This window comes from Podarcis pityusensis (genome assembly GCF_964106645.2).
Source record: "Podarcis pityusensis genome assembly, chromosome: 15".
Classification (NCBI taxonomy): Eukaryota; Metazoa; Chordata; class Lepidosauria; order Squamata; family Lacertidae; genus Podarcis; species Podarcis pityusensis.
In genome coordinates, this window is record NC_138040.1 from 2,270,609 (window position 1) to 2,298,494 (window position 27,886).

At 45.0% G+C, this 27,886-nt stretch overlaps 2 protein-coding genes and 2 long non-coding RNA genes across 7 annotated transcripts in view; 3 read left to right on the top strand and 1 right to left on the bottom strand.

Annotated features, from left to right (window-relative positions):
- Nucleotides 1-3,025: 3,025 nt before the first annotated feature.
- On the bottom strand, nucleotides 3,026-15,062 carry TMIGD1 (transmembrane and immunoglobulin domain containing 1; the record flags this gene model as incomplete). 4 transcript variants are annotated; one of them, XM_080983226.1, is made up of 7 exons in its annotated part: nucleotides 14,926-15,062; nucleotides 9,088-9,190; nucleotides 8,598-8,876; nucleotides 7,623-7,901; nucleotides 6,017-6,120; nucleotides 4,862-4,902; nucleotides 3,026-3,913 (listed from the first exon to the last, which is right to left on the bottom strand). In XM_080983226.1, exons 2-7 carry the CDS (start codon nucleotides 9,164-9,166, stop codon nucleotides 3,910-3,912), a joined length of 786 nt encoding a protein of 261 aa, XP_080839352.1. In that variant the 5' UTR covers nucleotides 9,167-9,190; nucleotides 14,926-15,062. The 4 variants fall into 4 exon arrangements, with proteins under 4 accessions (XP_080839352.1, XP_080839353.1, XP_080839351.1 ...); XM_080983227.1 differs by lacking the exon at nucleotides 14,926-15,062 and adding an exon at nucleotides 10,782-13,121; XM_080983225.1 differs by lacking the exon at nucleotides 14,926-15,062 and adding an exon at nucleotides 9,600-10,486.
- LOC308464146 lies at nucleotides 6,128-8,871 on the top strand. Its single transcript, XR_013979885.1, has 3 exons — nucleotides 6,128-7,635; nucleotides 8,540-8,653; nucleotides 8,734-8,871. It is a non-coding gene; the product is annotated as an uncharacterized lncRNA (long non-coding RNA).
- The window catches only part of CPD (carboxypeptidase D), a gene marked incomplete at its 5' end in the record, with an annotated part of 40,485 nt that continues 27,589 nt past the window's right edge, over nucleotides 14,991-27,886 (top strand). The window contains 3 exons of the mRNA XM_080982803.1: nucleotides 14,991-15,706; nucleotides 20,451-20,698; nucleotides 27,090-27,232. Coding sequence (XP_080838929.1) covers nucleotides 14,991-15,706; nucleotides 20,451-20,698; nucleotides 27,090-27,232 — 1,107 coding nt within the window. The remainder of the gene's footprint in view (nucleotides 15,707-20,450; nucleotides 20,699-27,089; nucleotides 27,233-27,886) is intronic.
- Nucleotides 21,979-22,981, top strand: LOC308464179. The gene is made up of 2 exons (XR_013979924.1): nucleotides 21,979-22,253; nucleotides 22,512-22,981. It is a non-coding gene; the product is annotated as an uncharacterized lncRNA (long non-coding RNA).

The window sequence follows — 27,886 nt, forward strand, 5'->3', positions numbered from 1 at the left end:
CAAGCCTTAGACCAGGCATAGGCAACCTCTAGGTGTTTTGGGCCTACAACTCCCATTATCCCTAGCTAAAAGGACCAGTGGTCAGGGATGGTGGGAATTGTAGTCCCAAAACATCTGGAGGGCCAAGTTTGCCTATGCCTGCCTTAGACTCTTTGAGCACTTCCTCTTTGCATTCCTAATGGTGGGCTTGTTCCTGTGAAGGGTAATAACAATGAGTAATCTGTTAAGTTGTGGGTGAACAAAAGCAGACGACACAGCGATTCTTCAAACAGCTCTTGTTTATGCACAGGCCAGAACAGAACTGAACTGAAGCGTTCAGCCAGCTGCACTACAAAGCAACAGTAACCATTTTCTGTAACTATCCAATCACTGAACGTCACTTTCAATCCCTTCTTTGCATATGTGGACCTGAGTGAAAACTATCTACAGTATCCCCCTGCTGGCCCAGGGCGAAAACTTCAGTACATAACATAATTGTTAGCATGTTATCGACATCAGGATGAGCGATAACGGAACTGGCAGGAAAACCTTTTGGGCCGACAGATGGAAAAGCACCCATGCCTGCCTCTCCTTTTGTCTCTCCATTTAAATGGTCATATAAATGTTAAATAAAACTCCGGACACCCGAGGGGTCAGTGACTTACCTGTATCCTGTGAAACTTACCTGTAACTCTATCTGATGTACCTCCCTTCTATGACATATATCTGATGCTCTTGGTGGGCAGGCTGTGGGGAGATCAATCTATGGATCAGAGGGTATAAAAATTCTGGTTTCCTTTTGTTTGGGGTTTTCCTCCCTCCTGCGTGCGGTGAGTGGGGACCCTGTTGCAACAGTTTATTTCCTTTTAAATAAAGATCAGGCTTACTAGCTGTTTTCAGTATACCTTGGTTGGCCTCTGCTTTTCTCTCCTACTGATAAAGACCTCCTGAGGGACTCTATTTGGGCTCTGTAAGGGAATCAGAGGAATTTCTTACAACACTATCATCTCTGGCCAGTGGGCATGCTGGGCTGAGCCAATGGGAACTGGACTCCGCACAGCATCCAGAATGGCGACACGCTCCCCTGGACCAGCCTTCCCCCAACCTGGTGCCTGCCCTCCAGGTGTTTTGGACTATAACTCCCATCTGTCCCCATCTGGGAGTTACAGGAGTTAATAGTCCACAGCACCTGGAAAGCACCTGGTTATGGGAAGGCTGCTTTGGGCTGAGCTAGCTGGGCTCTTACTCATCTTCCACGCCTCTTAAATTGCTTTATTTTTATGATCCACCATCAAAGTTTTGGTTTGGCAGCTTGGAACAGATAAAATGAGCCAGCTAGACTTTGACCCTGTAAAAAAAGAGGGTGTAACCAGGGGGGAATATATACTTGTGTGTGAGAGAGAGACTTGAAGTCTCCTTGAGGCTTCACTTACCCACTATCTGCTTCTGCATCATCTACAAACTTGCTCTCCTCCACCTCCAGATCATTTACAAACATGTTAAAGAGCACACCCCCCAACATGGAGAGGGCACCACTTTGCTCCACCTTTCGTGGTTCACTTAGAACTTCATTTTCTCTCCCCAATTAAATAATAATCATTGTATACAATTGATGGGAATGGGATGGGCGGAAGCAAGGGAAGGGGACTGCCAAGAGGCTCCCAAGAAGTACTTTTTAAAAAAAAAGATGTGCCGTGTGGGCACCCATAAAAACCAAGGTAAAGGCCAGAGCTGACCAACCAGTCAGTCTGGCAGTAAATGTGTATTGTCTTGATTGGAGTTTTTAAGCAGCTTTGAGCAAAACCTTCCCTGGGGCTGGGAACAGCCAACCAGCTGATTTCTTCCCCCCACCTACACTTCCTATTTATGCATCACTTAGAGACCACTGTGATTAAGCAGAAAAATATTGTTGAAATAAAACAAATGCACAAGCCTCTGCCTTGGTGCCAAGTGGTCTTCATGGAGCAAGAAGCCAGCAATCCTGAAAAGAGCAGAGGCCCAAAGTGCTGCCAACTTTTATGCTTTTTGCTGTCTGGCTCGGCTCCTGTGCCTTTAACTACAGCCTGATACACAATAATAATAATAATAAAAACTTTCTGCATTGCCCACCATGGCAGGGAAACAAAAGGTGCTTGTAACTCATTCGGATGTAGGTAGGCCTGCTCAGAAGTAAACGAGGGTGCTCTGTTTATAGCTTTTCTTCTCCTAGCCCTGCAAAAGTATTGTGTATCATCATACTTATTGGCAAGGTGGACATGAGTCAGACAGCCACTCCTCAATTCGGGATCACATAGCTATAGGGAGGGGAGCATGCAGCCCGGCAGTGCCTGGGCCACGCTAATAAAATGGGCAATTTTCTTCTGGTGCGATCGTTACACTTTGTGTAGCGGGCAGCAGAATGCGCAACGTGGCCCTGATACGGCATAATTCCTTGTAATAGCCGTGGGGCAGCCTTCACCAACCTGGTGCCCTCCTAGTTGATGGGAGTTGTAGTCCAAAAACTGAAGAAAAGCACCAGGGCTGAAATAGCAAAACATTTTCTTAGGCCTAGAACACTTGGTGATGCCAGACTTCCCTCAGTTAACATAGTCGCAAACTTCTCCCCAGCTGTGCTCAACCGACGCATTCTGCTTTCCCCTGTAAAACCATTTCACAAAATAAAAATGCAAATTTGCTCCCTCTATCACAAAGCAGGAGGCTGCCCCACTGGAAAAGAGAGGCTTTCTTAGAGCCACGCCAGTAAGATGTTCCATGAAAATAAGCTAATGAGACAGAAACGTTTGCCACCCCCAATGCAGACAGACGGGTCAGGGACTGTTTAAGGCTGCTGGGATGATACTTTCCTGGTTTGGTTTTGTCAAAAGCTCCCTGTGTAGGTGGGGAGAAGGACAAATTAAGAGCCCATAGCAGATATTGACCAGCAAAGTAATGATCAAATCCTATTTTTTCCAAGGCTTCATTTCAGGTTATGCAGGGCCTTCTTAAAAAGGGAGATGCCTGAAGGCAGCAGCGGAAGACACACCTGCAATCATTCTTCACACAGGTATTTGTATTGATACTGTATTTATTTGTTTGTTTGAATATTTATGATTGTTTACATAAATATATGTAAAACATAATTAGAAAAAACAACGAAACAGCAATCAGTACTGGTTGGTTAAAAGGAACAAAATCATATTGTGTTTAAAAAGTGCAAATTTCAAGAGACGTCTGAAGGAAGGCTGGGGTGGTTCCTGCTAAACCTCTACTGGCAGATAGTTCCACAGGGCAGAGCCCACTCCATGAAAGGTTCAGTCCCTAGTGAAGGCCAGCTGAACTTCTGGGGCATGGAGAACACTCCCCCCAGAGGTGGCCCACCAGAGGATCTCAGGGATCAAGGTGGAGAATAAAGGATCAGGCAGTCCTTAAGGTACCTTGGTCCCAAGTTGTTTAGAGCTTTGTGAGTTAACATGAAGACCTTGAACCTGGCTCTGTAGCAAAACAGCAACCAGTGTGTTAACTCTATATTTACTTTTTAAAATAATCTGCAAGGACAGGGAAGCCTTTGGTCCTCTGGGTGGCATTAGGACTCCACCTCTCATTAGCCTCAGCCAGTATAGCCTGCAGTCAGTGAGGATGGGGTTTGGCAGCATCTAGAGAAACACAAATTCCCCATTCCTGATTTGCAGTTTGGGCATTTGAATGGCAAGCCTGAAGTTAATATTTTACCTTGGTAAAACACCAAAGGTCTGGCCAGCCTGACTTTCTCAATTGTAAGCCAAATATATGCACTTAAACCTACAGGAGCAACTGTCAGACTGTCAGACAGCAGATGCTAGCAAATGCTATCAAAGAGGCCTCTGAACCAGGGCCCTTAAAAGCTGGAAGGGTCTTGTCATCTGTGGTGATGGGCAGGGGTGCTCCTTTGCTTGCTCCAGTGGAGGAATTCCTTCACCTGGAAGGGAAGAAAACAGATAAAAAGTAAACACATCTGAAAGGAGCACAACATTTTTTAAAAAAACAAACAAACCCCATCTTGGCTAGATGATGATTTAAATTTGTATACCGCCCTTGATCAGAAGATTACAGGTTTACAGCATAACAATGCAAACTGAGAACACAACATAATGACGAAACAAACAAATAACCCCCCTCCTATAAGCACATTTAAAAGACCATAGATTAATCAGCCACAGGCCTGGTTATAGAGGAACATTCTTGCCTGGTGCCTGATATAAATATAATATAGATATAGTAAGTAAGACAAGGCTTGTGTTGGGCTGAGAGCGGAGCCAGATCTTTACCCAGAGTACAGCAACGTTCCCTTTCATTGGCTCTGTGGTCAGTGGCTAGATTTAAATCCCATGAGACTGGAGTGTACACTCCCACCTTCAAAGATCAAAGAAAGGGAGAAAGCTAAAAGAGGGCTTGTCTGTAACTGTGGCTCTTCGCATGGTCACCTGTGCAGCCACATAGCTGTGTTTTGTGCCCATTTGGCACAGGTTCCTAAGTTGCACGCCAGGCTACAAAGCAGCAGCACCACCACCAACATGCCACAACACCCTGCTCTTGTGTGCTTTTGGGGTCCTTTTGAAAGGCAGCTTCCAGCACCCAGAAAACAAGGGATGGCAGTTCCAAAGTAGGCTTCTCTTGGGAAGACTGCAGGTTCCCTCTTGCTTGCCTGGGGTGGTGTGGTTCTGGGGTGCATTTTCCCTTGAGGCAAGGGGGGGGGCTGACAGGCTCCTTCACAAGCCCCATATTGATTGGGAGAGAAGGGGGTGCCTCTAGGTTTTCTGCTTCAGGCTGCACAATGCCTCTGGCCAGCCCTGCTTTGAGGAGGAGTTTTTAGGGCCAGCTTCATCACTGAACTTTCTGAATAAGGACTGGTGTCAAAAATACTTACAGAAACGTGTTGCTTGACGAGTTGCACCCTATCCCAAAGCACTAAAATAAAAATAAAAAAGGAGGGGTTTCAGTGCCACTGGTGTCAGTTAACGTCTTCCAGCTGCATACATTTCGGATGGGAGCTGAGTCTGTGGTTTTGGCAGGGCAGTGGTGGCTCACCTGTGGCTTTCCAGGTATGGTTGAGACCCCAACTCCCAGCAGCCAGCAATGATGGGAATTGGAGTCCCAACAGCATCTGCAGGGACACAGGAGCGCTACCCCTATGCTAGGAAGTAGTAGCAAGTAGAAATCTTGCAAATGTGTACATAGAATCATGGAACTGTAGAGTTGGAAGGGACTCCAACAATCGTGCAGTCTAACCCCCTGCATTTCAGGAATATGCAGCCGGCCAGCACCAGTTACCCATGACCTTGGTGTTATCAGCACCACGCTCTAACCGGCTGAGCTACAACACAGGAGCAGCTTTGGTTCCCACCTGACACAGAGCCCTCAGCCCTGTTGAAATGGAGTGGCTGGAAGTGTCTCCCCCACCTCCTTTCAACCCCGCTTGCTCCTTGCTACTTCCTCATTTTCAACAAAGCAAGCAGAAGATGGGGAAAAGGGCTGTGGGTGGGAGGCATTTCAGTCTGAAGCACAACACCATGTCTGGGTCAGAAAGGGGTTCCCTGAATGGCGCCCCCTGCTGGCTGAGGCAACGCAAAGGGTTTCCCCGCTGGTCTCTGCCGCCTAATAAAGGGTGGTGATACATTTGGGTGCCTCTTTAGCTTCCAGAATGAAACAATATCTGGACAGACAAAAGAAAGGGACCTTCTCACAGCATATAGTTAAACTATGGAATTTGCCTTCAAAAAGAGGCAGTGATGGCTACCAACTTGGATGGCTTTAAAAGAGGACAAGACAAATTCATGATGGAGGAGGCGGCTATCAGTGACAACTAGCCAGTGTCCGAGGTAGGAGGCCTCTGAATACCAGCTGTTGGAAACCACAGGGGGAAGGGTGATGCTGTTGTGCTCAGATCCTGCCTGTGGGCATCCAATTGGGGCATCTAGTTGGCTACTGTGAGAACAGGATGTTGGACCAGATGGGCCCCCCTTGGGTCTGATCCAGCAGCCAGGCTCTCTTCTGATGTTCTAACATACCAGGTCCTTCTTACCTTTGCAATCCGCTTCCATCGAGCCACAATGCCAAAGAGGATAGTGAAGAAAACGACCACAGCCGCAGCAATGACAGCCTCCATTGGGAAAGGGAGATTCCCTTCTGTTGGGAGAATAAATGCAACCCGCCTTCTCAGCTGGATTTTGGACATGGAGTATCAATGCTATTAAATGTATTCAGTCAACATCAGAAGCTACCTTACACCAGGTCAGGCTGTCTCAGCACAGCCTACTCTGACTGGCAGCATCTCTCCAGGGTCTCTGGCAGAGAGAGGTTCTTCCCATCACCTGCTACTTGGAGCTGCCTGAGACTGAACCTGCATGCAAGGTGCCTGGTCTACCACTGGTCTCTCCCCAAACACAGGAGGCTGCTGACTTGACGGCTCTGAAAGGCTGAGAGTGTTTTATGCCCTCCTAGAGCCATAAATGGAACAAGAGTGTGTTCAGGAGGTCCACAGGGGCAGCGAAGATATGGCAGTCCTGATCTTGCCAAATGCTGGCTCCTACCAGCCACTCCCGGATCTCAAATTGTGAGCATGAACCAGATGCTTAATATTCTGGGTGGTGCCTTTGAGTCTATACTCAGGAACTAGGGTGAGGGATGGGATCCAAAGGTCATCTAATCCAAAGGCGGCAGAAGAAGAAGAGTTTGGATTTGATATCCCGCCTTTCACTCCCCTTCAGGAGTCTCAAAGCGGTTAACATTCTCCTTTCCCTTCCTCCCCCACAACAAACACTCTGTGAGGTGAGTGGGGCTGAGAGACTTCAAAGAAGTGTGACTAGCCCAAGGTCACCCAGCAGCTGCATGTGGAGGAGCGGAGACACGAACCCGGTTCCCCAGATTACGAGACTACTGCTCCTAACCACTACACCACACTGGCTCTCATTAACCATTAAGCCTTTAGTCCCTCATCCAAAGAATCTAGTCCAGGAGCAGTGGAGTCGAGGGACATGTTCCCTTGTTGCAGCCTTCCAGAGGTCACATCCCAGAGGTGGCCAGGGCCAAAGGCAAAGGAGTGCAGAACTATGGCAGTGACTCTTACTATCCCCTTAAAACTCCAGCCACACAAAAGCCAGAGGCTGATGCACACTCCCCTCTCTCTATTCTCCACCCAGGTAAGCGAGAGGCATTACAAGAATTCAAAGACAGGGGAAAGCACTTGAGGTGAGCCTGGAGCAGGGCTGGGGAGTGTTCTGAGTGCCGGAGAGACAGGCCTGGAGGTACTGAGCTTCCCCAACCTGCTGATCTAGACACAGCAAACAAATGGCTTCTTTGAAATGACTACCAGGGCCTTGATTTCATTTGCTCCCAGTTACAAACACTGAGCTGCTGATAACGCAGCAGCTCCTGAGGGATTTAGAGGGCTGGTCCTGCCTTCATAAGGTGAACCAGAGAGAAAGCTGACCCCTGTGTGTGCTTTCAGGCTTAATATCCTGGTCTTTGAAGATGACCTTGCACAAGGCAAGACCTGCCTGCAGCCAACACAGGTAGGAAGGGAAGATGTCAAAGACATCAAGGCAAGCACCCAGCAAGAAGACTTCAGCTGGCTGGGCTACAGGCCCCAAGTGGCCAGTGGGCCAGCCACATCACAGCAGTTGCATTACCTTCAACAGTCAGGTGAAAATCCCTCTTCTCTGTTATCCCATCCAAACTAGCCACGCAGGTGTATATCCCATTGTCGGATATCTGGGCCTTTGCAATGGTCAACTGAAAGAGCTCGCTGGTCTGATAAATGTGGTAACGGGATTTCTCCAGGGTCAGAAAGCTGTTGTCCTTATACCAGGCCATCTGAGCAGGAGGGTTGGCCTTTGTGTGGCAATCCAGCGTCACATCGGCCTGTTCTTCCTGTGGGGGAGGGTCTTCTCCACTGAGGATGGGGGGGACTGTGGAGAACAACAAAGGATCACATTCAACAGCTCCCATTCCTCAATTCTTTGATATTACGCTTGAATGAATATTCAGAGCAGAGAGAAGGGGGCGGCTTGTAAAACTCCTCAAGTGCTGTAGCACTGGTCCCAAATGACAAAACACAAAATAGCAACCATTAAAAAACAATATTTTTTTAAAAAACCAAGGTTGCTTCTGTCATTGTGCAGGCAGAGCACCCAGGTCTGTAACTGCACAGAAACCAATTATTTTATTATTTATACCCCACGCATCTGGCTGGGTTTCCTCACCTACTCTGGGCAGCTTCCAGCAGAATATAAAACATAATAACACGTGAAACGTTAAAAACTTCCCGATACAGGGCTGCCTTCAGATCTCTTCTAAAAATTGTGTAGTTTATTTCCTTGACATCTGATGGGAGGGCGTTCCACAGGGAGGGTGCCACCCCCTGGTTCTATAAAAATCAGATTTAATTTTAAATGCCATTTAATTTCTGGGCAAAAAAGGAGAGAAATCTAATATAAAAATGGACTAGATTCTCTCATATTTATGTATGTGTGTGTATCTATCTATCTATCTATCTATCATCTATCTATCTATCTATCTATCTATCTATCTATCTGAAATTCTGTAGAGAACCCAGCCTACAGGCACTGCCTCCCTTCCTCAGTAGCACAGAGCTGGCCACTCACAACGGACATCCAGGACCACAGACATCATGACAGATCCATCTCGGGCCAACTTGCAGGTAAAGGAAACTCCATTGTCATCTACAGCGACGGGGTAGATGCAGATGCTGCTGGCATTCACTTTGTTTCCATCTTTCAGGTCGACCTGTGTGTCCCCTCGGAACCAGAGCAGCTCTTCTCCCTGACTGTTGTTGTGCACTGTGCACACGAGGGACTCTGCTACGCCTGGCTTTGTTGACAGCTGGTAGTCAGCAGTGTTGCCATTGATAGCCAGATGGGTGCCTGGGGAGGGGGAAAGACGTCAGTCCCATGAAGCAAAGTTTTGTAAAAAAAGACAGACAGACTCTTAAAAAATAGCATCAACAGCTGTCCTGATTCCAAAAATCAACAGTTTGGCTGAATGAGTAAGAAGAGAGGATCATTTAATCTTCCCCCAATTCAGATGCAGAACTCCATTGGGAAGCTCAGGTGAGGACCCACGCTGGTTGCGTACCTGTGACAGCACAAGGCAAAAGTGCGAAGATGAAGAGAGGTGTCCTGCAAAGGATGCCTGTCATCCCCCCTGAGGCCATCTGCGAAGATCTCTGGCCCAAGACCTGCAGCAGAAAGGAGGCAGGAGAGAGTCACTGTGTGCCTCGTGGTAGTGATTGCCCCCCATAAGGTTGGAGGAGCGCCCAAGTCACCCAAGCTCACCCACCCCAAAGTCAGAACCAATAATAATAATAATAATAATAATAATAATAATAATAATAATTATAATTTATTTGTACCCCGCCCATCTGGCTGGGTTTCCCCAGCCACTCTGGGCGACTTATAACAAGGATTAAAAATACATCAAAACGTCACACATTTAAAAATTCCCTGAACACATACTTCTTCACCCAACAGCCCGGGGTCTACAAATGCCTTCCACATTTCAGGGAGCTATGAGAAATAGCCCCCCACCCCAGGAAATGCCACCTCGCTACCCCACTGCCCTCTTCTCTGCCAAATACTGACACTTACGTTGGGAAAGGCCAATCGCGTGGGCACTTGTCTTGAAATAGAGAGCAAACCACGGCCTTCCTTGGGCTTTTATAGGCACCCGTGGTTATATGTCTTTATTGCCGTGCAGAGACAAGTGATCCACTCGAGTTCAAGGCCGCGTTCTCTTAAGGACTTCCTGGGTAAACACTGGGTGCTTCTCTCTCCCAAAAGGAAGCTGGCCAAAAACCTTTCCCAGATTTATGGCCATGGCTGAGGCAATGAGTAACAAGCAGCAAAGTGCATCTATCATGGGTCAACCACCCCTGATTTTGACTCTGAAGGCAGCACACAGTCCTTCTGTGGGCAGAATGCCCTTCCCCTCTAACAGCACTGGGTGCTAAGGGGATGCCTTAGTGCACACCTTTGTTGTACAAGGTGGTCAAAGGCCACCTTTGAGGAGAGCCAGGTTGCCAGATCCTAATATCCTACATCTTGCGCTAGCGAGTCACAGCATTCTGCCCATCTCTTCGCTCTGCTGAAGCAGAATTTATTACTCGCCTAAGCTACAAAGTCCAACAAGATCCAATCCAATGTTATGTCAGCTCCTCATCCCTGAAGCCAAAAGGTTGAGAAGAAACTATTTGGCATCAATCCAAATAGAAAGAAAAGAAAGAAATATACATAATTAACAGGTCATTTTACCTCATGCTCAGGGCAACAGCCAGCATTATTCTCTGGAAATTGTATACTAATGTTGACAGCCATTGCCATAAAATGTGCTATTGTTTAATACATTTGACAGACTTCACCTACATGAGCTGTAGCCACTGTTAACCCCTTGCCTTGCTTTGGATGCAAGATTTTAAAGTGGAAAATGCTGGCTAGTTCTAAACCCACTTGGGCCAGGCCTGGGGTTATTATGAGAAGCACTGGGGCAAAGTCAGTGCACACAGGGCAGGTGGTGTTGAGGGGGGTAGCATTTGGATGACTCTTAATGGGACCAAGGCCACATGGCAGGATCTTTGCTATTCCACTGCTCTGATCCAAGGAGAACCATTTTTCAAACTTTATCCAAAGAGAACTAAAATCTGAAAAGGAGCAGCCTTAGATCCTGCCAAAATAACACAACACTGAACCTAATGGAGATGTGCTCTAGCACAAAGGTCAGAAGGAAGCTGGCACAGAAGTGTCTCAGAAAAGGTAACCAATTGGGCCACTTACCACTTTTCAGTCACTCCTACTTGCTGTCAAATTGGATGGGGTGTTCTTTCATGTGCCTAATGTGGCTAAGCTCGCAGTCATTTATTAAATTCCAATTTCTTGAATGATGAGAGTTGCCACCAGGGGGAGCAGAAGCATAAGATTTAGGGCTGCCCTTTTGCAGCCTTGGGATATTTGCTTTCCTTCTATTTCCAAACTGTAGGATGGAGGAGACTGAATGCAACGTGGCTTAGAGGGTGCAGGAGGCTCACACTTCAGCCAGGACCCTGCTGTAAGTGTGGTAATGTAAAATTCAACTTTTGAAAATGTGCTTCAAGTGCTTTGCGTACAGGATTGAGGTAATCTCTATGGCTACTTTATTGGTGGGAGCTAAAGAGAAGAGGTGGCAGTTTCCCATGCCACACTATTCAGTTAGATCAGAGTTGAGATTTAAAAATGGGGGCTTGCTCATTGTTCCTTAAACCACTATGCTGATGATCACCACTGTGAGAATTGGGTCGGTTCCCTGGAAATTAGGGGGCACAAAATATCCAGGCTGACAGAGAGCTAGACCAGGCATCTCCATTACATTTGTCACAAGACTACAATTTTGCAATTAGACAGAAAGATTTGCTGTGCACCGTGGAGGTTTCTGTGCCTTCTTTGGAAGCATCTGGCAACAGCCACTGCAGGAAATTGGCGTCCACCAACTGCAAGCCCAGGCTATGAGACCAGATGGAAAGGGAGTGCCAATCCTTAGAGCTTTTCTTGGGAACATGTTGAAATAGCCACAAAACGTAATTAATTAGTCGTCACCAGTCAGGTCCGGCATGTAACTGAAAGCCCCACACACCTGAGAAGAAAGGAGATCTAGGACGTGATAAGCTGAAAAGCTCACTTTCCACATTCTTAACCTCCCGGTCTTAGACCTGGTTTGGACCAGGTTTCAGACAGGTATAAAGGGGAGAAGGGAACCTCATGACCTAGTAAAGACACAGCAGACACAATATTTCAAAGTGCTCACCCTGGGCCTTTTGGTCTCTCTCACCACCCATAAGAATAGGATACCTATTCACTTGACGCTGACACAAAAGCCCCACTCGTACACTATGTAATAGACTGAAAGTTTGCTGTCTCCCTCTTCTTCCTCCTCTCTGCTCTCTCCCCACTTCTCTCGCCCCCAACTGCATGCTGCCTACGACAGTAATGTCTCACACTGAATATAAATAACCTGAACAAAGAACTCTACAGACTAAAAACTGAGACAGTGTATGTACCTTTGCTACCCAATAAAATCTTTTAATAAAAACATTTTTTAAAGTGCTCCCAGGCAGGTCTGTGGCTGTTAGGGAAGAGAAGGAAAAGGAAGAGACTGAAAGAGGGCAACAAAAAGGACCACAATCCTTCCAATATTTACAGTTATGAAATATTACTCAGACTTTTAGTTGCAAAACAGGGTCCTCTCCTGGAAATACTGGAATTTGAACGTAGGGTGTCAAAATATAACTTGCAAAAATGATCAAATAAATCATATGAATGAGATGCAACAAAGAATCAAAAGAAAATAATTACCAGCAGAAATGGGAAGATTTTGGTTATATTTATGATTGTGTGACAGTGGCTCTGGTTAAATATTCCACAGCAAACTATAAGTGTTAATCTCAAAGTTGAGTTAATCATGCAATAGTGATACTATTATTTATTGCACTTATTACTGTACTTTTGTCACAAAAAGTAGCTTGAAGCAATTTACAAAATAATGCAAAGATTAAAACCAGGATAAAGATAAAAGAGAATAAAAGCTAAAAATACATTCATACATATAAAATGCAGGTCTAATGCATCCGATACCATCATGTCCTAATCATACATATAGAACAGCAAGCGATTTCTGTTGGGAGTTGTAAAATGAATAGTGCCAATTTGCAGCGTATTTAATGGGCTTAATGGATCTTTATCTTGGAACCAGATATTCTGCAGCAAAGTGTTAAAAGAAATAGAAACGATTGCATGTTATATACTCCCAGTGGATCCATTAATCATACACTTAGGATCCATCAAAGATTTAGGTACTGACAAGTGACAAAGAATATCCATGTTATATCAGAACAAGAACTTCCACATTGGAAGACTGGAACGTTGGACAGAGGATGTGACTGAAACAGACTATGGTAATCAAAATAAAGAAGGACAGATAATCTCACAACAGTTTTGTGGCAAAATGGAGTGTTTATAATGTACTGGTGTAATGGAGTGCAGAAAAATGTAAATCCATGTACATTTATGTTTTATAATTTACTTATTTTCTTTGAATATGTTACGCAGAGAACGAGAAGGGAAATGTGCATCATTATTTTTCTTTATTTGCTTCACTTTCTCTCCTCTCCTTAATTAATATTGTATATTATATATTTGTACATGACTTGGAAAAAATAAAATAGAAAATTAGTGTGTGTGTGAGAGAGACTTTTTTGGTTAAACTTGCACATCATCGAAATCCACTTGACTGTAGAGAAACTGCATTTCCTCACCCTCCAAACACAGGGTGGGTGTCTCTAATTCCATATAGGAAAAGATATTCCATGTTTCATGTTTCTTTCTACTTGACAACAAAGTCTTAACATTCAATTCATTCTCATGACAAATGGCTTTTGGCCTTGTTTTGTCCTGGTTACTTCTGAAGAGGCTTTCAAAACCCTGCATGGGATCCAAGGGAAACTTCTTCTCATGAGCAGCTCCTGTTAAGTGCAACACGCTTCAAAGAGAATACATTCTCAGTGAGCCATTGCTTCTTTCTCTCTTATCTTTCGGGGGTCCAAATGTTAAAAGGTTTAAGTGCAACAGATGCAGAACCACAGAGCAGACCTAATGGCTGGCTGCATTATGGGATGGATAAACACCAGCCAGCAACCACAGGGGTGCGAGTGAGTCACGAATCATTCATGGCTTTAGTCCCATTATGAGAACAATGTTCCTACAGAGGAATTCCTGCAGGGTCAATGCCTTCTCCCAAGCCCGCTCAGCTTCCTTGATTTCACAACTCTGCATACGTCAGTCTCAAGAAAACCTCGGCAAACAAACCTTGAAAGGGTTTGTCAGCCTGCAGGTGTTTTCCTTCCCACCTGTGGCACCAACTGACCACGAAGCTGATCCTAGTGTCCCCGTCCAAAAAGTCCATTATCTTCAGATATTCTGGGGCAGCCTTTGCCAACTTATGTATGGACTTTACTCTGCATACACTGCAAGATGCAGTGATGGTCACTAACTTGAATGACTTTAAAATATTGAACAATTTTATGGAGGATGAGACCATCTATGGCTACTAAACACAAGTGGCTGTGTTCTCTCACCACTGTGAATATCTGATGCTCAATTAATCTTTATTATGATCTCGGATCAGCCACTAGAATACAGTCAAACACACAGAATCTTGCAGTTTACAGGCAAAATATCAGTTAATGGTTATCAAAAGTAGCGAGGTGACTGGCCATTGCGGCAACAGGAGGCTGGACTGGTTGGAGTCCGTTTGGTCAGATCCAGAAGGCTCGTTTTATGTTATCAAAGGAAACGGACCCTTTTAAGGGAAATTGGTCTTTTTTGCAAGATCACGGTCAGTATCTATCTGGCTTTTTTAACGTTTGTTATTTTGTTTTTTTAAATTAATTTGTAAGACATGCAGGATAAAAATACAATAGCTAAACAAGATGATAGATAAATCTGAGAAATCTCCGTGTTTTCTCTTCCAGACGTGACGCTGCACACGCGGGTATCCCACTCACGTGAACAGTTGGTTACGTCGACATCCTCTCTACTCTTTCCACGTCTCCCGCTTTCAGCCCCGCCCCTCAACCTCTCCGTCATCTCCTCTGTCGTCTTTCATTGGCTTTCGTCCTTCTTTCTCCCGCCCCCTTTCTCTCTCCCCCGCTTCTTTCCATCCATAGATTCCCGTTCTATCTCTCCCAACTATTCACCAACCTCGAAACGCTTTTTCTCTCTTCTCCGGCCCCTCAGGGGTTAAACAACGCCCTCTTTCGCGCCTTTAGCCCGCCCTCCAGCCTTTCTTATTAGCTCTCTTCCCCCCTTCCCCTTTCCTATTGGCTGTTTGCCGTCTTCTCCGATTGGCGCGCTGCCCTGCTCCCTCCTGGCCAATCGAGTGTCGAGTTACCTCAGCGAGCACTTTTCCTCCCCTCAGCGGCGGCGGGCGAGCGGCCTGTCACATCTGAGGCGGCGATGGCGGGCAGGGGCGGCAGCGGCGGCGGTCTATTGCCCTTAGCTTTATCCTCATTCTTCTTCTTATTTTTGTTGTGGCGGCGCGGGGCGGAGGCGGCACACATTAAGAAAGCGGAGGCGGCGGCCTCCACGGAGCCCTCGGCTGCCGGCGGGGCGGTGACGCGCTACCTGGACGAAGCGGAGCTGGGGGCGTCGCTGCGCCGCTTGGCGGAGGACGAGGCCCCTCGCGGCTTGGCCAGGCTCTTCTCCATCGGCCGCTCGGGCGAAGGCCGGGAGCTGTGGGTGCTGCGCCTCAGCGCCGACCTGCCGGAGCCCGGCAGCGGGAGCGGCGACGTCGGGGACCCGGTGGGCGGACCCCCCATCCCGGGCCGCCCGCAAGTCAAGCTGGTGGCCAACATGCACGGCGACGAGGCCCTGGGCAGGGCCCTGGTGGTCCGCCTGGCCCGCGAGCTGGTTGCGGGGTGGCTGCGCGGGGAGCCCCGGGCGCAGCGCCTCCTCAACGGCACCGACCTCTACCTCATGCCCAGCCTCAATCCGGACGGCTTCGCCCGCGCCGAGGAGGGCGACTGCGGCGCCCAGCAGGACCCCTCCGGGAGGGAGAACGCCAGGGGGAAAGACCTCAACCGCAGCTTCCCGGACCAGTTCGGGGCAGCCCAGCCGGACCTGGCCAACGTCCCCGAAGTGCGCGCCCTCATGGAGTGGATGCGGCGCAACCGGTGAGGGGGAGGCGGGGCTCGGTCGCAGGGGGCGGGGCTCGGTCGCGGGGGGGGGGTCTCGTGGCGCAGGGCGGGTCAGGCGGCTCCTGGGAGGCGGGGCTTTCTCGTGCTAAATGAGTTGATGTTCTGTTTGTGGGCGTGGCTTCATTCGAACAGGGGCGGGGTCTCGTGCTGGGGCGGGGCTCATGTTGCAGGGTGGGCTAGGCTTATCTGGAGAGTAGGGCTTAATCCTGTGGAATATGTTGAGGCATTATTAGCATCCATTAGTCAGTTATTAATGACTTCTAATTTTTAATGTGAAAATTAAAACATGGGGATTCTCTGTTTTGGGGTGGGACCTCTGCCATGGGCATAGCCAGGATTTATGTTAGGGGTGCAGTTGCCCTCCCCCTTGGCTACGCCCATGGGTTGTCCTAGATACTTCAATCTTTTGCTGGGTTGGGGTGGAGCCTATTGTATGTTGACAGGTGATTTGGGGTGGGTTCTTATTTATTAGGCAGAACCAAGTGTCTCTTGGTGGGTGTGCTTTGCATGGGGGCAGGGTCTCCGTTCTGTATGGATCAGGCTTCTTTTCGGCAGGTTGGAAGGGACCACAAGGGCCATCTCGTCCAATTTCCTGCAAAGCAGGATTTTTTTTGCCCAACATAGTACTCTTACCCACAAGCTTGAGATTAAGAGTCTCGTCCTCTACTGACTAAACTATCCTGCGGGCCCTTATTGGTTGGCAGGGCTCATTTGCGGTGGGAGGGCGCCAGCTTTATGTGGTTGGGTGCAGCTTCCTTCTCTGGAATTGTAGAGTTGTAGAGTTGGTCATAGAATTGTAGAGTTGGAAGGGACCCTTAGGGTCATCCGGTCCAACCCCCTGCAGTGCCAGAATCTCAGCTGATTTAACTGGTAAAGTTCTGTAGAATGTGTTACGGGGTGTGAAAACAATCAGTATCCAAGGATCCCCAGGCATGTACCTGCAGATGATGGAGATGTCAGGCATCTTCACTTGGTTGTAAGTGGTCAAAAGCCGGTGAAAAATGTGCCTGGCTCCTGGCGAATTTTGAATGCTGTGACAGATGGCCATCCAAAATCTGTTTAAAACCTCCAAGGAAGGAGAGTCCACCACCTCTCATGGGAGTCTGTTCGTACAGCTCTTTCTGTCAGAAAGTTATTCCTGATATTTAGTCGTAAACTCCTTTCTTGTAACTTGAATCCATTGGTTTGGATCCCAGCCTCCAGAGCAGGGGAAAACAAGCTTGCTCCATCTTCCAAGTTACAACCCTTTAGATATTTGAAGATGTCTTTCATATTTCCTCTCAGTCTCCTCTTTACCAGACTAAACATGCCCAATTCCCTCAATTCCTCATAAGGCTTGGTTTCCACCCTTGATCATCTTGGTTGCCCTCCTCTGCACATATTTCAGCTCGTCAATATCCTTGAATTGTGGTGCCCACCTCCAGGTGGGCCTGGGACCAAAACAAGACAGAATACAGCGGGATTATTACTTCCCTTGATCTGGACATGAGACTTCTGTTGATGCAGCCTACAGTAACCTAAGTTCTTTTTATTGCTGCATCACACTGTTGACTCATGTTCAGCTTGTGGTTTATTAACACCCCTAGATCCTTTTCACATGTACTGCTGGCAATTCACGCAGCTCCTGTGTTATATTTGTGCTGCTGGTTCTTCCTGCCTAAGTGTAGAATCTTACATGATGCTTGGCAGGCCAGGCTTTTCCTTGGGGGCCAGGTCTAATAGTGCTGAGCCACTTGAGCTTTCATTGGTTGGCAGAGCTTCTTAGCTTAGGTGGTGGGATCCCTACTGGGTGTTTCAGTCAGGGCTGGGCCTCATCATATGCTGTCTATGTTATTTGGGGGTGCAGTGGAAGGTTTTAAGAGGTCCATGGGTGGCAGTTGTTCTGTACTGGGTTGGGGACACTGGATAATTGGATGCCTTGGCTTGTCCCTTTTTGAAGCCCAGGAGCTAGCTTATTTTCTCATGTGGGGATGGAAGTATTTTCTACATTTTTGGCTGGAAACAAAAAATCAGGAGGCAAAGCCTCAACTAGATACTAGGGATGAAAACATTTATTGAAAACTGAAATTGTATTTTGGTTTATTGCCACACCATTGCTGTTTTTCACACAAAAGAGTAAATGTAGAAGAGGGAGAAAATGTCATGACCCAAAGAAGGTGTAATGAGTATGAGTTACTCGTGCGTAAACTGGTGCCTCTCTAGGCTAATTTGCCTTGTTAAACCTTTCTGACTGCACAGCCCTTTCTCATCGTGGCTGCCTCAGTCGCTGGCAGAATCCGTCAGTGGGCGTTTCTTGAACCTCTTCCAACATAAAAGTTGTTTGACACCCAGTCTCCTCCTCCTCTCACTGCGCGGGAGTCTTCTGCGCAGGGAGGGCGTGGGTAGCGGAGGACCTGTCCCCTCCTCACTGAGGTCCAGTTAAGAGTCCTGGAGCCCTCTCTCCGATTCCCCCATCTGCCCCCCTTTATCCCTGGTGTTGCGCTGATTTGCTTCCCCCTCTACTGAGCTGTTTCTCCCCCTGCTGCTGGGTCCTTCGCCAGCATCATCTAGGAGCCTCCCCTTCGCCTCTCGCTCCGATGTCAGTTCCCTGACAGAAGGTGACATGCCAAAATGTGTTGGGCAACTGTAATTTTCCTCTCTTCATTCCTGGCATCCTCTTGAGGCTCAGGTGCTGTGTTGGTTATTTTCCAGTTCCCTTGGTGCTATCTGCTCTTAATCCCCTTCCCTATGTCACAAAGTGGATTAAAGAAATAAAAACATAATACTGTACTATCAAAAAGAAACCAACATAACAACTAAATTAAGTTATAGAAACACCAGCAGTTAAACACATTTCCATCACCTGGTACTTAAAAACTGAGGTGAGACACCTTAACTAAGCCAGATGGGACTCCTGGGAAGTAAGTTCCTTCGTGCTGTCATGGAAATAGCCTGGTCCTGTTTTATGTCACCACCCTTAACAACTCTTATGGTGATTCTCAGTATAGGTGGTCTTTTGTGGATGAAGCCAGTTTCCAGGTGGCCTTCATTGTTGTAAAGAATTGGGTAGGAGATCTGGAGTGTGTAGTTAGAGAAGCCATGGAGAGAGGATTTTACCCTTGAAGAAGTATCTGTGGTTATGATGGGACTTTGAAACAATTTTTGATTCTGAAGGTCCAAGGGATTGCACATTTTTGATACAGTCGTATCTTGGTTCTCGAATGTAATCCATTCTGGAAGTCTGTTCAACTTCCGAAAATTTTTGAAAACCAAGGCGCAGCTTCCAATTGGCTGCGGGAGCTTCCTGCACTCAAGTGGAAGCCACGTCAGACGTTCGGCTTCCAAAAAAAGTTTGAAAACCAGAACACTTACTTCCGGGTTTTCGGCGTTTGGGAGCCAAAACATACGAGTACCAAGGCATTTGAGAACCAAGGTACAACTGTACTGTGAGTGGTTAGGATTTCTGGGCTGGTTGGGGGGTAGTTATGGTTGGAGAAGATGCTGTTTGTATGGCTTGTCCCCTTTGCACAGGAACATATTGGCTACTGAGAGAACTGGGTTTGCTTGTGGCAAAAACATGGTAAGAAGCAGTGTTGCCTTTGGTCACTGCAAAATACTATTCTTCCAAACTTGAAATTTATTATCATGCAGTGATCTTGATGTTCTGTTGATGTTCTTCTGCCCGAATGAAAACAAGAGCCCAATAAGGATTTGCGAATGTGCTTGTTGCCGTTCTAATGTACAAAATCTGACTTCTTATGTTGGGTGTCTCAAGATCTTCCATGTGACAATGCACATTCAAATCTACATTCTCTCAGCTCTATCTGTTTAAAATTACCTCAAATTAAAATAACAGAAGCTGCTAAAGCTGGCTAAACAAGGCAGTCCTTTGTGTTGCCCTACTGCCTTGTTATAGGGCTTAAAAAGATTACAATTGCAATACTATGTCACTGGTACAAAACCGAATAAACATCAAGCTTTATGCATGCTTTAGTTTAACAATTTATGAGCTGTTTTTCTTGAATAGAATGCAGTGCTCTGGTTGGTTCTCAGTAGTTTGTTAAAATTGGGCTTTTCTGATGTTGGCTGGTTTAGTAAAATCCAAATGCTTAATATCAAGTGCTTTTGGAAGGAACCCTAAGTTCCTTTATCAGCTGAGAAGAAAGCTTAAAGACTGGTGTACAGTCACTTGTGACAGGGCTAAGGAAATCTTTACTGTTTCCTAGGCACTTCCATTTCCTAACTAGTCTGCAAACTTAATTCCCATCAGTCTGAATCTCAATTGGTGTTGACAAGCTTATAGGAATAGTCACCCTAAAATTACTATGCTTGTAGATTCTGCTGCTTGTAACTTATTTTTATGACCTGGCTTCTTATGTTTAGCACCCAGTTTGTTAGCCAACTTAATTGTTGATAATGGTCTGAACTGGCTTTCACCTCTAATACTAGTTCCTTCATTGTGAACTGTCTTTTAAAATACGGGGGTTGGTGTGGTCCCCCCTTCTAAACGCAGCACTCTGTAAACTGCATCACACTGACTCAGAAATCATCTTCTCTTGTTGACAAGTTTTTTTGCAGTTTCTAAAAAGAGCCACCATGTTTCCTCCAAATGTTGATTGTGCTGCTTCATTAAAGAAATTTAGTGTGATGGGATAAAACATGCCACATTAACCTAATTGCATCTTTACCCTGCAGTTATCTTTTCTGGTTCTGATGACTGTTGCGCTTCTGTTGAAAACAGGTTTGTGCTTTCCGGGAACCTGCACGGGGGATCTGTTGTTGCAAGCTATCCATTTGATGACTCCGCTGTGCACAAGACCTCTGGGGTGTACAGCAAATCTGCTGATGATGAGGTATTCAGGTATTTGGCAAAGGCTTATGCATCAAACCATCCAATAATGAAAACGGGCACCCCAAACTGCCCTGGGGAGGAAGAGGAAACTTTCCAAGATGGCATCACCAATGGTGCTCAGTGGTACGACGTGGAAGGTAGGCTGCTCAAGTGAACTACTTTACTAGTGTCTTCCAAAAGAATAGCATGTTGCTCTTTATTGTCACTTTACTGCTGCTGGAATCCTGCAGGCAGCATCAAGGTGATGACATGATTGGTGCTGTTTATTGATTCTTTGTTTTTGCATTTCATATGTCATTCAACAAAAGCTATGTAAAGAAAATGCCTGGCTCAATTGTTGTCAAACATTTTTTTAAGATTTAAGCAAACTTTTATAGCTTGCTTTGGCACATTGCAGCTAGCTAGCTAGCTGTCTGTTGGTGTTGCCTAATTTTGTTTTAACAGGAGAAGCCTTCTCCCAGATTTACAATGAATTTATGGAGCTCTACTGTGTGCCATCCTTTTACTGTTGAATATGGCCTGTAAGACGTAGGTTGATGGGTATAGATACTCAATTGGACTTGAGGCTGCTTTGCTTGAGCATGTGGCTTTTGAGCTGCCTTTGGTACTAGAGTTGCTTGTCTGCATTCAGAGTACTGAATTTGTCTGTAGCTGTCATGCAGAGCCCTCCTAAATATATGCCGACTTGAAAGTAAGCATTGCTGAATTCATTTGAACTTCACGACTAACTGGTGCCTAACCTTGCTTGTTTTCCTGTTCGGTCCCACATTCTCTTTCCCCCTTTTTTTGTATTTTGTATTTTGCCTATGCTGTAAGGCTGCAGGCAAGGATTGTGTTTTCCTTGATCTCTGTAAAGCTGTAATTTGAAAAAAATGAGGCATTTGAAAAATTAAGTTCCCAAGAAAGTTTGCTTAGAATTGCAACACGTGGTACAAATGAAGAGAACCCAGGGGCCAATCTTCCAAAACTTACAATTCCTAGGTTGCATAAAATAACTTCACTTTTGGGGATTTAACTCTGATAGAAAAAAATTATAGGGTCCTCCTGTGGGAGTGAAATCCAGTATAGTATGTTTGCCTTTATTTCCACACCTGATGGTGAGCTTCTGAACTTTACTGATGGCTGAGCATAGGATTTACATGGCTTTGAAATGGTATTTAACCTCATCAGAAGTAATTTGGGTCTGTCACCCACGTTAAAACACAGCTCAAAAAGTAGTATCAGTTACATTAGAAAGGTTTTTATGATAGTTTTTCCACACAGATTTACAGTATCAAAGCTATGAGTGTTTACTTAAATTTTTTTGACATGCTAATCAAATTTGAAAAGCATATTGCACTGTTCCTTTTTAGACCCACATTTCTTCTGGTATTTTTTCTTACCTAAAACCATTTGCAAAATACTTGCATTAATTGCTTGTAGATAATCTCATTTTTTCTTATTTAAAGTATTTTTGCCCCATTCTTTAACTTAAAAGGTTCCCTGAGTGGTTGCAAAGATCAGTAATAAAATAGTTCTTGTTCTCAGGCTTACAGTCTAAAATACATAACACAAAAGGAATTAGGAGGGAGGAGAGAAAAAGAAACACAAACGCTAGTTTTTAGTGTTCTTACAGTGGCCAGCTGGAATGGAAGCAGTTCAAAGAGAGGAACACCAAAAGTTATTGGTCTCTCAGTTGAGCCTAAGACAGGGGTCAGCAATCTTTCTCAGCCGTGCGCCAGTCCACTGTCCCTCAGACTATGTGGTGGGCCGGACTTTTTTTGGGGTGGGGAAATGAATGAATTCCTATGCCCCACAAATAACCCAGACGTGCATTTTAAATAAAAGGACACATTCTACTCATGTGAAAAAACACAGATTCCTGGACCGTCTGCGAGCCAGATTGAGAAGGCGATTGGGCCGCATCTGGCCCCTGGGCCTTAGGTTGCCTACCCCTGGCCTAAGAGGTAGCCTTCCCTCCCTTCTCTCACTTGCTGTAGCCTGATAGAAGTTGACTTTTAAAGTCAAGCCAGAGCTCGTTATACTTGTCCTTCCCCTGACATTTTTTTTGGCTTGTCAAAATTATTTGGTCAACTAATCACTACAATATTTGCTCAACAACAACAAAGATACTTCAAACATCATCAGATTTTATGCCAAACCACCTTAATTTTAGAATTACAATTGTGGTTAACATTAAAAATGAAAATTATGTGTATTGTGAATTATTCATGTCTATAGCAACCCTGCCCAGCATTTAACTAATTTTATTTTTATAATCAACATAAGTATCAGATGTGTTGATGGATAAACATCTCTCTTTTGTCCTAGTAGCATTAAACTTTTTAGAAATACTGGACCAGTCATGTGAACACATCTTATTTTGGCTGGCCACATGCCTAACTAACTGTTCAAATAAAGGTTCTCCTTCATGCTGTTTACCAGTAGTTGCCAACTCTTTTCCTGCTTCCTTTCCACTACAGACACACCCAAATTGTGGTGAAAGCTCTGGGTTTACTAAATCAACAGCATTTCACAAGCCGACAGAATGAGTGAATGTTTGTGAAGCTGTACACTTGTCATTTAATTTTGAACCAGGATATCCTGAAGGGACTAAGTTAATTCACTCTTCACAGTGGCAAGTTCTGCTCAAAAGTTCAGGGTTGCATCCAAATAAATTTTACTCAGAAACTCATTGAAATTAATGGATGATAAGCTAGTCATGCTCCTTAATTTAAATGAGTCTGCTCTATGTACGACTAATGTATGACCACCCCCACCATTCAACCTAGACACTGAGGTCCAGCGCCAAGGGCCTTCTGGCAGTTCCCTCACTGCGAGAAACAAAGTTACAGGGAACCAGGCAGAGGGCCTTCTCGATAGTGGCGCCCGCCCTGTGGAACGCCTTCCCATCTGGTGTCAAAAGGATAAAGAACTATACAACTCTTCTTCTTCTTCTTCTTCTTCTTCTTCTTCTTCTTCTTCTTCTTCTTCTCTTCTTTGGCGATTACTTGTAGCCGAGTAAGATTGTCTTCCATAAACACGGTTTTAACAATGAGTCCGTAAGTGACTGTGGAGGCCAATTCCACACGTCCTTGCACAGTGGGGACATTGGTTTCCAGGTGGGAGCTGATCATGGTGTGGATTTGCCAAGCGTGCCTTCCTCCTAGCACGTTTCTCCCTTGCGTCCTGAGTTTGAATGTCTTCAAAGCCCATGACACCTTTGGTAAAGGCTGTTCTCCAACTAGAGTGCTCTCAGGCCAGTGTTTCCCAGTTGTCAGTGTTTATACTACATTTTTTTAGATTTGCCTTGAGACAGTCTTTAAGCCTCTTTTGTTGACCACCAGCATTACGCTTTCCATTTTTAAGTTTGGAATAGAGTAGTTGCTTTGGAAGACTATCATCAGAAGACATCTGAAGGCAGTCCTGTTTAGGAAAGTTTTTAATCACTTATGTTTTAATGTACTTTTAATCTTTTGTTGGAAGCCGCCCAGAGTGGCTGGGGAAAATAAATAAATTATTATTATTATTAATGGTGGATAGAACCCTCTGTTAGGTAGAATATAGGTTCGCCAACAGTAGCATCCCCTGTGTGAGCTCCTGCAGGAAGCCACTTTGATTCCCAAGTTTGTGAGGGCTTCCTTTTTGCCAAGCATAAGCTGCATAACTTTCTAACCACCAGGAAAATGTTGTCAGTTTTGTTGTTTGCAGGCTGGCCATGACCTTCCATGTTTTCTGGCTGATGAGCGATAAGGTTTGCTCTCATCTCCTATCCCTGATGTAGGTTCTTTAGTTCAGATGTGACTGCTTTAGTTTGGTTGGTTTGCCTGGTGCTGCCATTTCACTTGCACATTCACTGTGTATTGCCTGCTTGAACTGAAGATTATTATGTATTTTTTTAGTGGCTATCTCAAGGACCACGTATTCTGCCTGGCTTTTAAAGATTTGGTGAATCAGGTTCACTTGGTTGCTAATGTCAGGTGGTTAGTGGCCTGTGGAAATGCCATAGAAACATGTTCCCTTGCAGTATCCAACCACTAGTTAAAAAGTTTTTATTCATCTCCTAAACATGCATAGAATCATATTGTTAGTCTGATTTCAGTGGTGTTAGAACACTTTCACTGTGTGGAAAACAGGAAACTAAGCAATGCCTTTTGGTAAGAGGTTACCACCATGAATGTGATGTAATGGGAATTCGTAGTCTGAAGATAAGCAACAATTAGTGTAGATTTTCGGAAGGGGAACAGGTTCACACTAAGGCCACTTCCTTCTTAATTCCCTTCAGATATTTTTTCTGCCTTAAAAACTTGGTACTGTATAACCCACTCATTTTAAGTGTGCAACTGCTGAAATAGAGCTGGCAGGAGGAGCTAAAGGCTATCTAGGGAAATGGCCATTAACTGTCCAGTTAAGTTCATCTCTTACGCACCATACGCACCACATTTTCTCAGATTTGTCACTTACTAAATGAATTGCACACTAACCCAAATGTTGTAACTCTTCTGAGCAGAATCTTTCTGTTACTTGGCACTTTCAAAGGTGCAGAGTCACATGAGCTTGGATGGGAAGGCTTTTTTCCTTCGGTCATATTTCACTAACCTTGTTAACATTCTTTTGTGTCTACCTCCCCTCCCAAGCCACAAAAAAAGCAACAATTTTGTCTACTGAAGAGTTGCCTTTGGTCTTGATCTGTTGCAATCAACCTTGTGCTGCAGTTTCTGGTAATGTGAAGAACCAGCCAGCTCAGTGTTGTGGTTGGTGAGTCAGTCTAGGACAGGGAAACCCTGGGGTCGGGCCTGTATACCTGAAGGAGCTTCTCCACCCCCCATCATTCAGGTCAGACACCGAGATCCAGCTCTGAGGGCCTTCTGGCAGTTCCCTGATTGTGAGACGTTAGGTTACAGGGAACCAGGCAGAGGGCCTTCTCAGTAGTTGGCGCCCACTCTGTGAAACGGCCTCCTGTCAATGTCATTGAAATAAACAGCTATCTGACTTTTAGAAGACATCTGAAGGCAGCCCTGTATAGGGAAGTTTATGGTATTTGATGTTTTACTGTGGTTTCATAATTTGTTGGAAGCTGCCCAGAATGACTGGAGCAACCCAGTAAGATGGGCGGCATAGAAATAATAATAATAATAATAATAATTATAATAATTTTTCAAATCCCTACTTTACCACAAAGCTTACTGTAGGACCTTCTCTCTTAGCCTAGCCTATATCACAGGGTTATTGTAAGGATAAAAATGGGATGAGGGCAAACTATGTACACTGCCTGGAGATCCTTGAAATAAAGGTATGGGATGTTTAATAGAATATTTTTTCTCCTCCAAGGGAATAAAGCTTGTAGCTTGCTTTCCATAGAGCGCTGCCTTCCAAAGAGATGCCTTGCTTGTATAACACGAGTATCTTGAAGAGCATTATACTGTGTAACAAATAACAGAAAGCCTTTGTCACTGTGGTACTGAAACCCATATAAGTTTACATAGGCATTTAAAGAATGATATGCTGATCTGGCCAGTGTCCCTTGGGACTTCTAATCCTGTTTATCACCAAGTGCTGAACTGGTGGAGGTTAAGAACACAGAAGATCCTGTCTGATAAAATTGCTCTGAAAAGAAGTAAAATGCCTTTATTTTATTTATGTATTAATTAAATTTGTATAGTGCCCTTCATCCAAAGATCACAGGGCAATTTACAGCATAATAATACAAAATGAGAACACAGAATACATAACCAAACCAATAACAGCCCCCCTACAACGAACACATTTAAAAGGCCATAGATTGTTTAATCAGCCAAAGGCCTGATTATAGAGGAAGCAATTTTGTCTGGTGCCTAAAGATGTATAATGAAGGCACCAGGCAAGTCTACCGGGGGAGAGCATTCCACAAATGGGGAACCACCCTAGAAAAGGCCTGTTCTCGTATTGCCAGCCTCTGGACCTCTCATGGAGGGTTGGTTGAAGGGATAGACTGTGGTGGTGGTGATGCTGGCCAGGTACTTGCAAGAAGTGAGGGAAGCATGGCTTCTGCTTTAATCACATTCTGAGCTTTTTCTGACAATGTGGCTAGAGATGGCAAATAAGAGAAGCTGCTGGATCCTCAGTTCTGTTTGCCTGTAAAGGGTTGGGGTATTTACCTATTAAATGTGTTACCTTCTATGTTCCATTCCAGAGCCAAAGCCACAGCACCTGGGTTTTGCTTTTGGCTTAATTTTCTCCCCCACTTCAGTTAAAGACACTGAGTTTTTCTAGTCTAGTAAGATAACTAATAATACACTATTTGGACACCTCTTAAGATATTGCAACCACCTTTTGCATGATGGTTCCTGAGTTCAATGAATTGGTTTTCAGCTGTGTTTGGATACAATTGGATGCTATTTTGAATCAAAGTGGCAGACTGATTTCAAAACAGCACTGTTTCCCCCCCCTTAGAATACATAAGCATTGGAAAGTAAAAGGCTGCTAGTTTAAAATAATGTAAAGAAATACTGCTGATGGCAGAAGTCTCTTGAGTGATAGTACTTTAATACTTCCCTTTAAATTCCTTAGGTGGCATGCAGGATTATAACTACTTGTGGGCCAATTGCTTTGAAGTCACCTTTGAGCTTTCCTGCTGTAAATACCCACCAGCTTCGCAGCTTGAGAAGGAATGGGAGAATAACCGGGAATCTCTTCTCACCTTCATTGAAAAAGTAAGACATTGTTTTGGCCCTTTTGCAGGCTGTTTGAAATGTGAAATGCTTCCATCTGTCTCATGGACATGTACTTGTGTTGAAAGGTGATGACCTCATTCACAGGCAGTGGGGTTTCATTTCCTGTAAGTGTTGAGCGTGCCTCAGTTGCACCCTAGGCCAATCAGACAAAGTAGAAAGCTCACAAAATGTGATATGACTGATACCTACATTTTCCGGAAACAACTGAATACATGTTTGTCCTGATTGGGTTTTTTTCTCAGTTGAATTAGTAGGTCTCTGCCATGGGTATAATATTCTTTATTTTATTTATCTTATTTTATTTTATTGGTTTGTTTCATTTAAATATATCTGCTGGGGTTTTTTGTTTTTGTTTTGGCTATTTTTATTAAACTTCACCCTTGAGACACTTCTGTGGAAAGTGATTTAAAAAATCAATAACGATAATAACAAATGAAACAAGCAGATACTAGGAGTTGTCTCCAATTAATTTCTACTCAGAGGAGACCCACTGAAGTTATTAAACTTAAGCTAGTCATAGCCATTAATTTCAACGGGTCTGCTCCAAACAGGACCAACATTGAATACAACCCATATTTATGACCAAGCAACAGTCAGGAAATATCTCTGATGCATGTTTTATTTTGTTTCTAA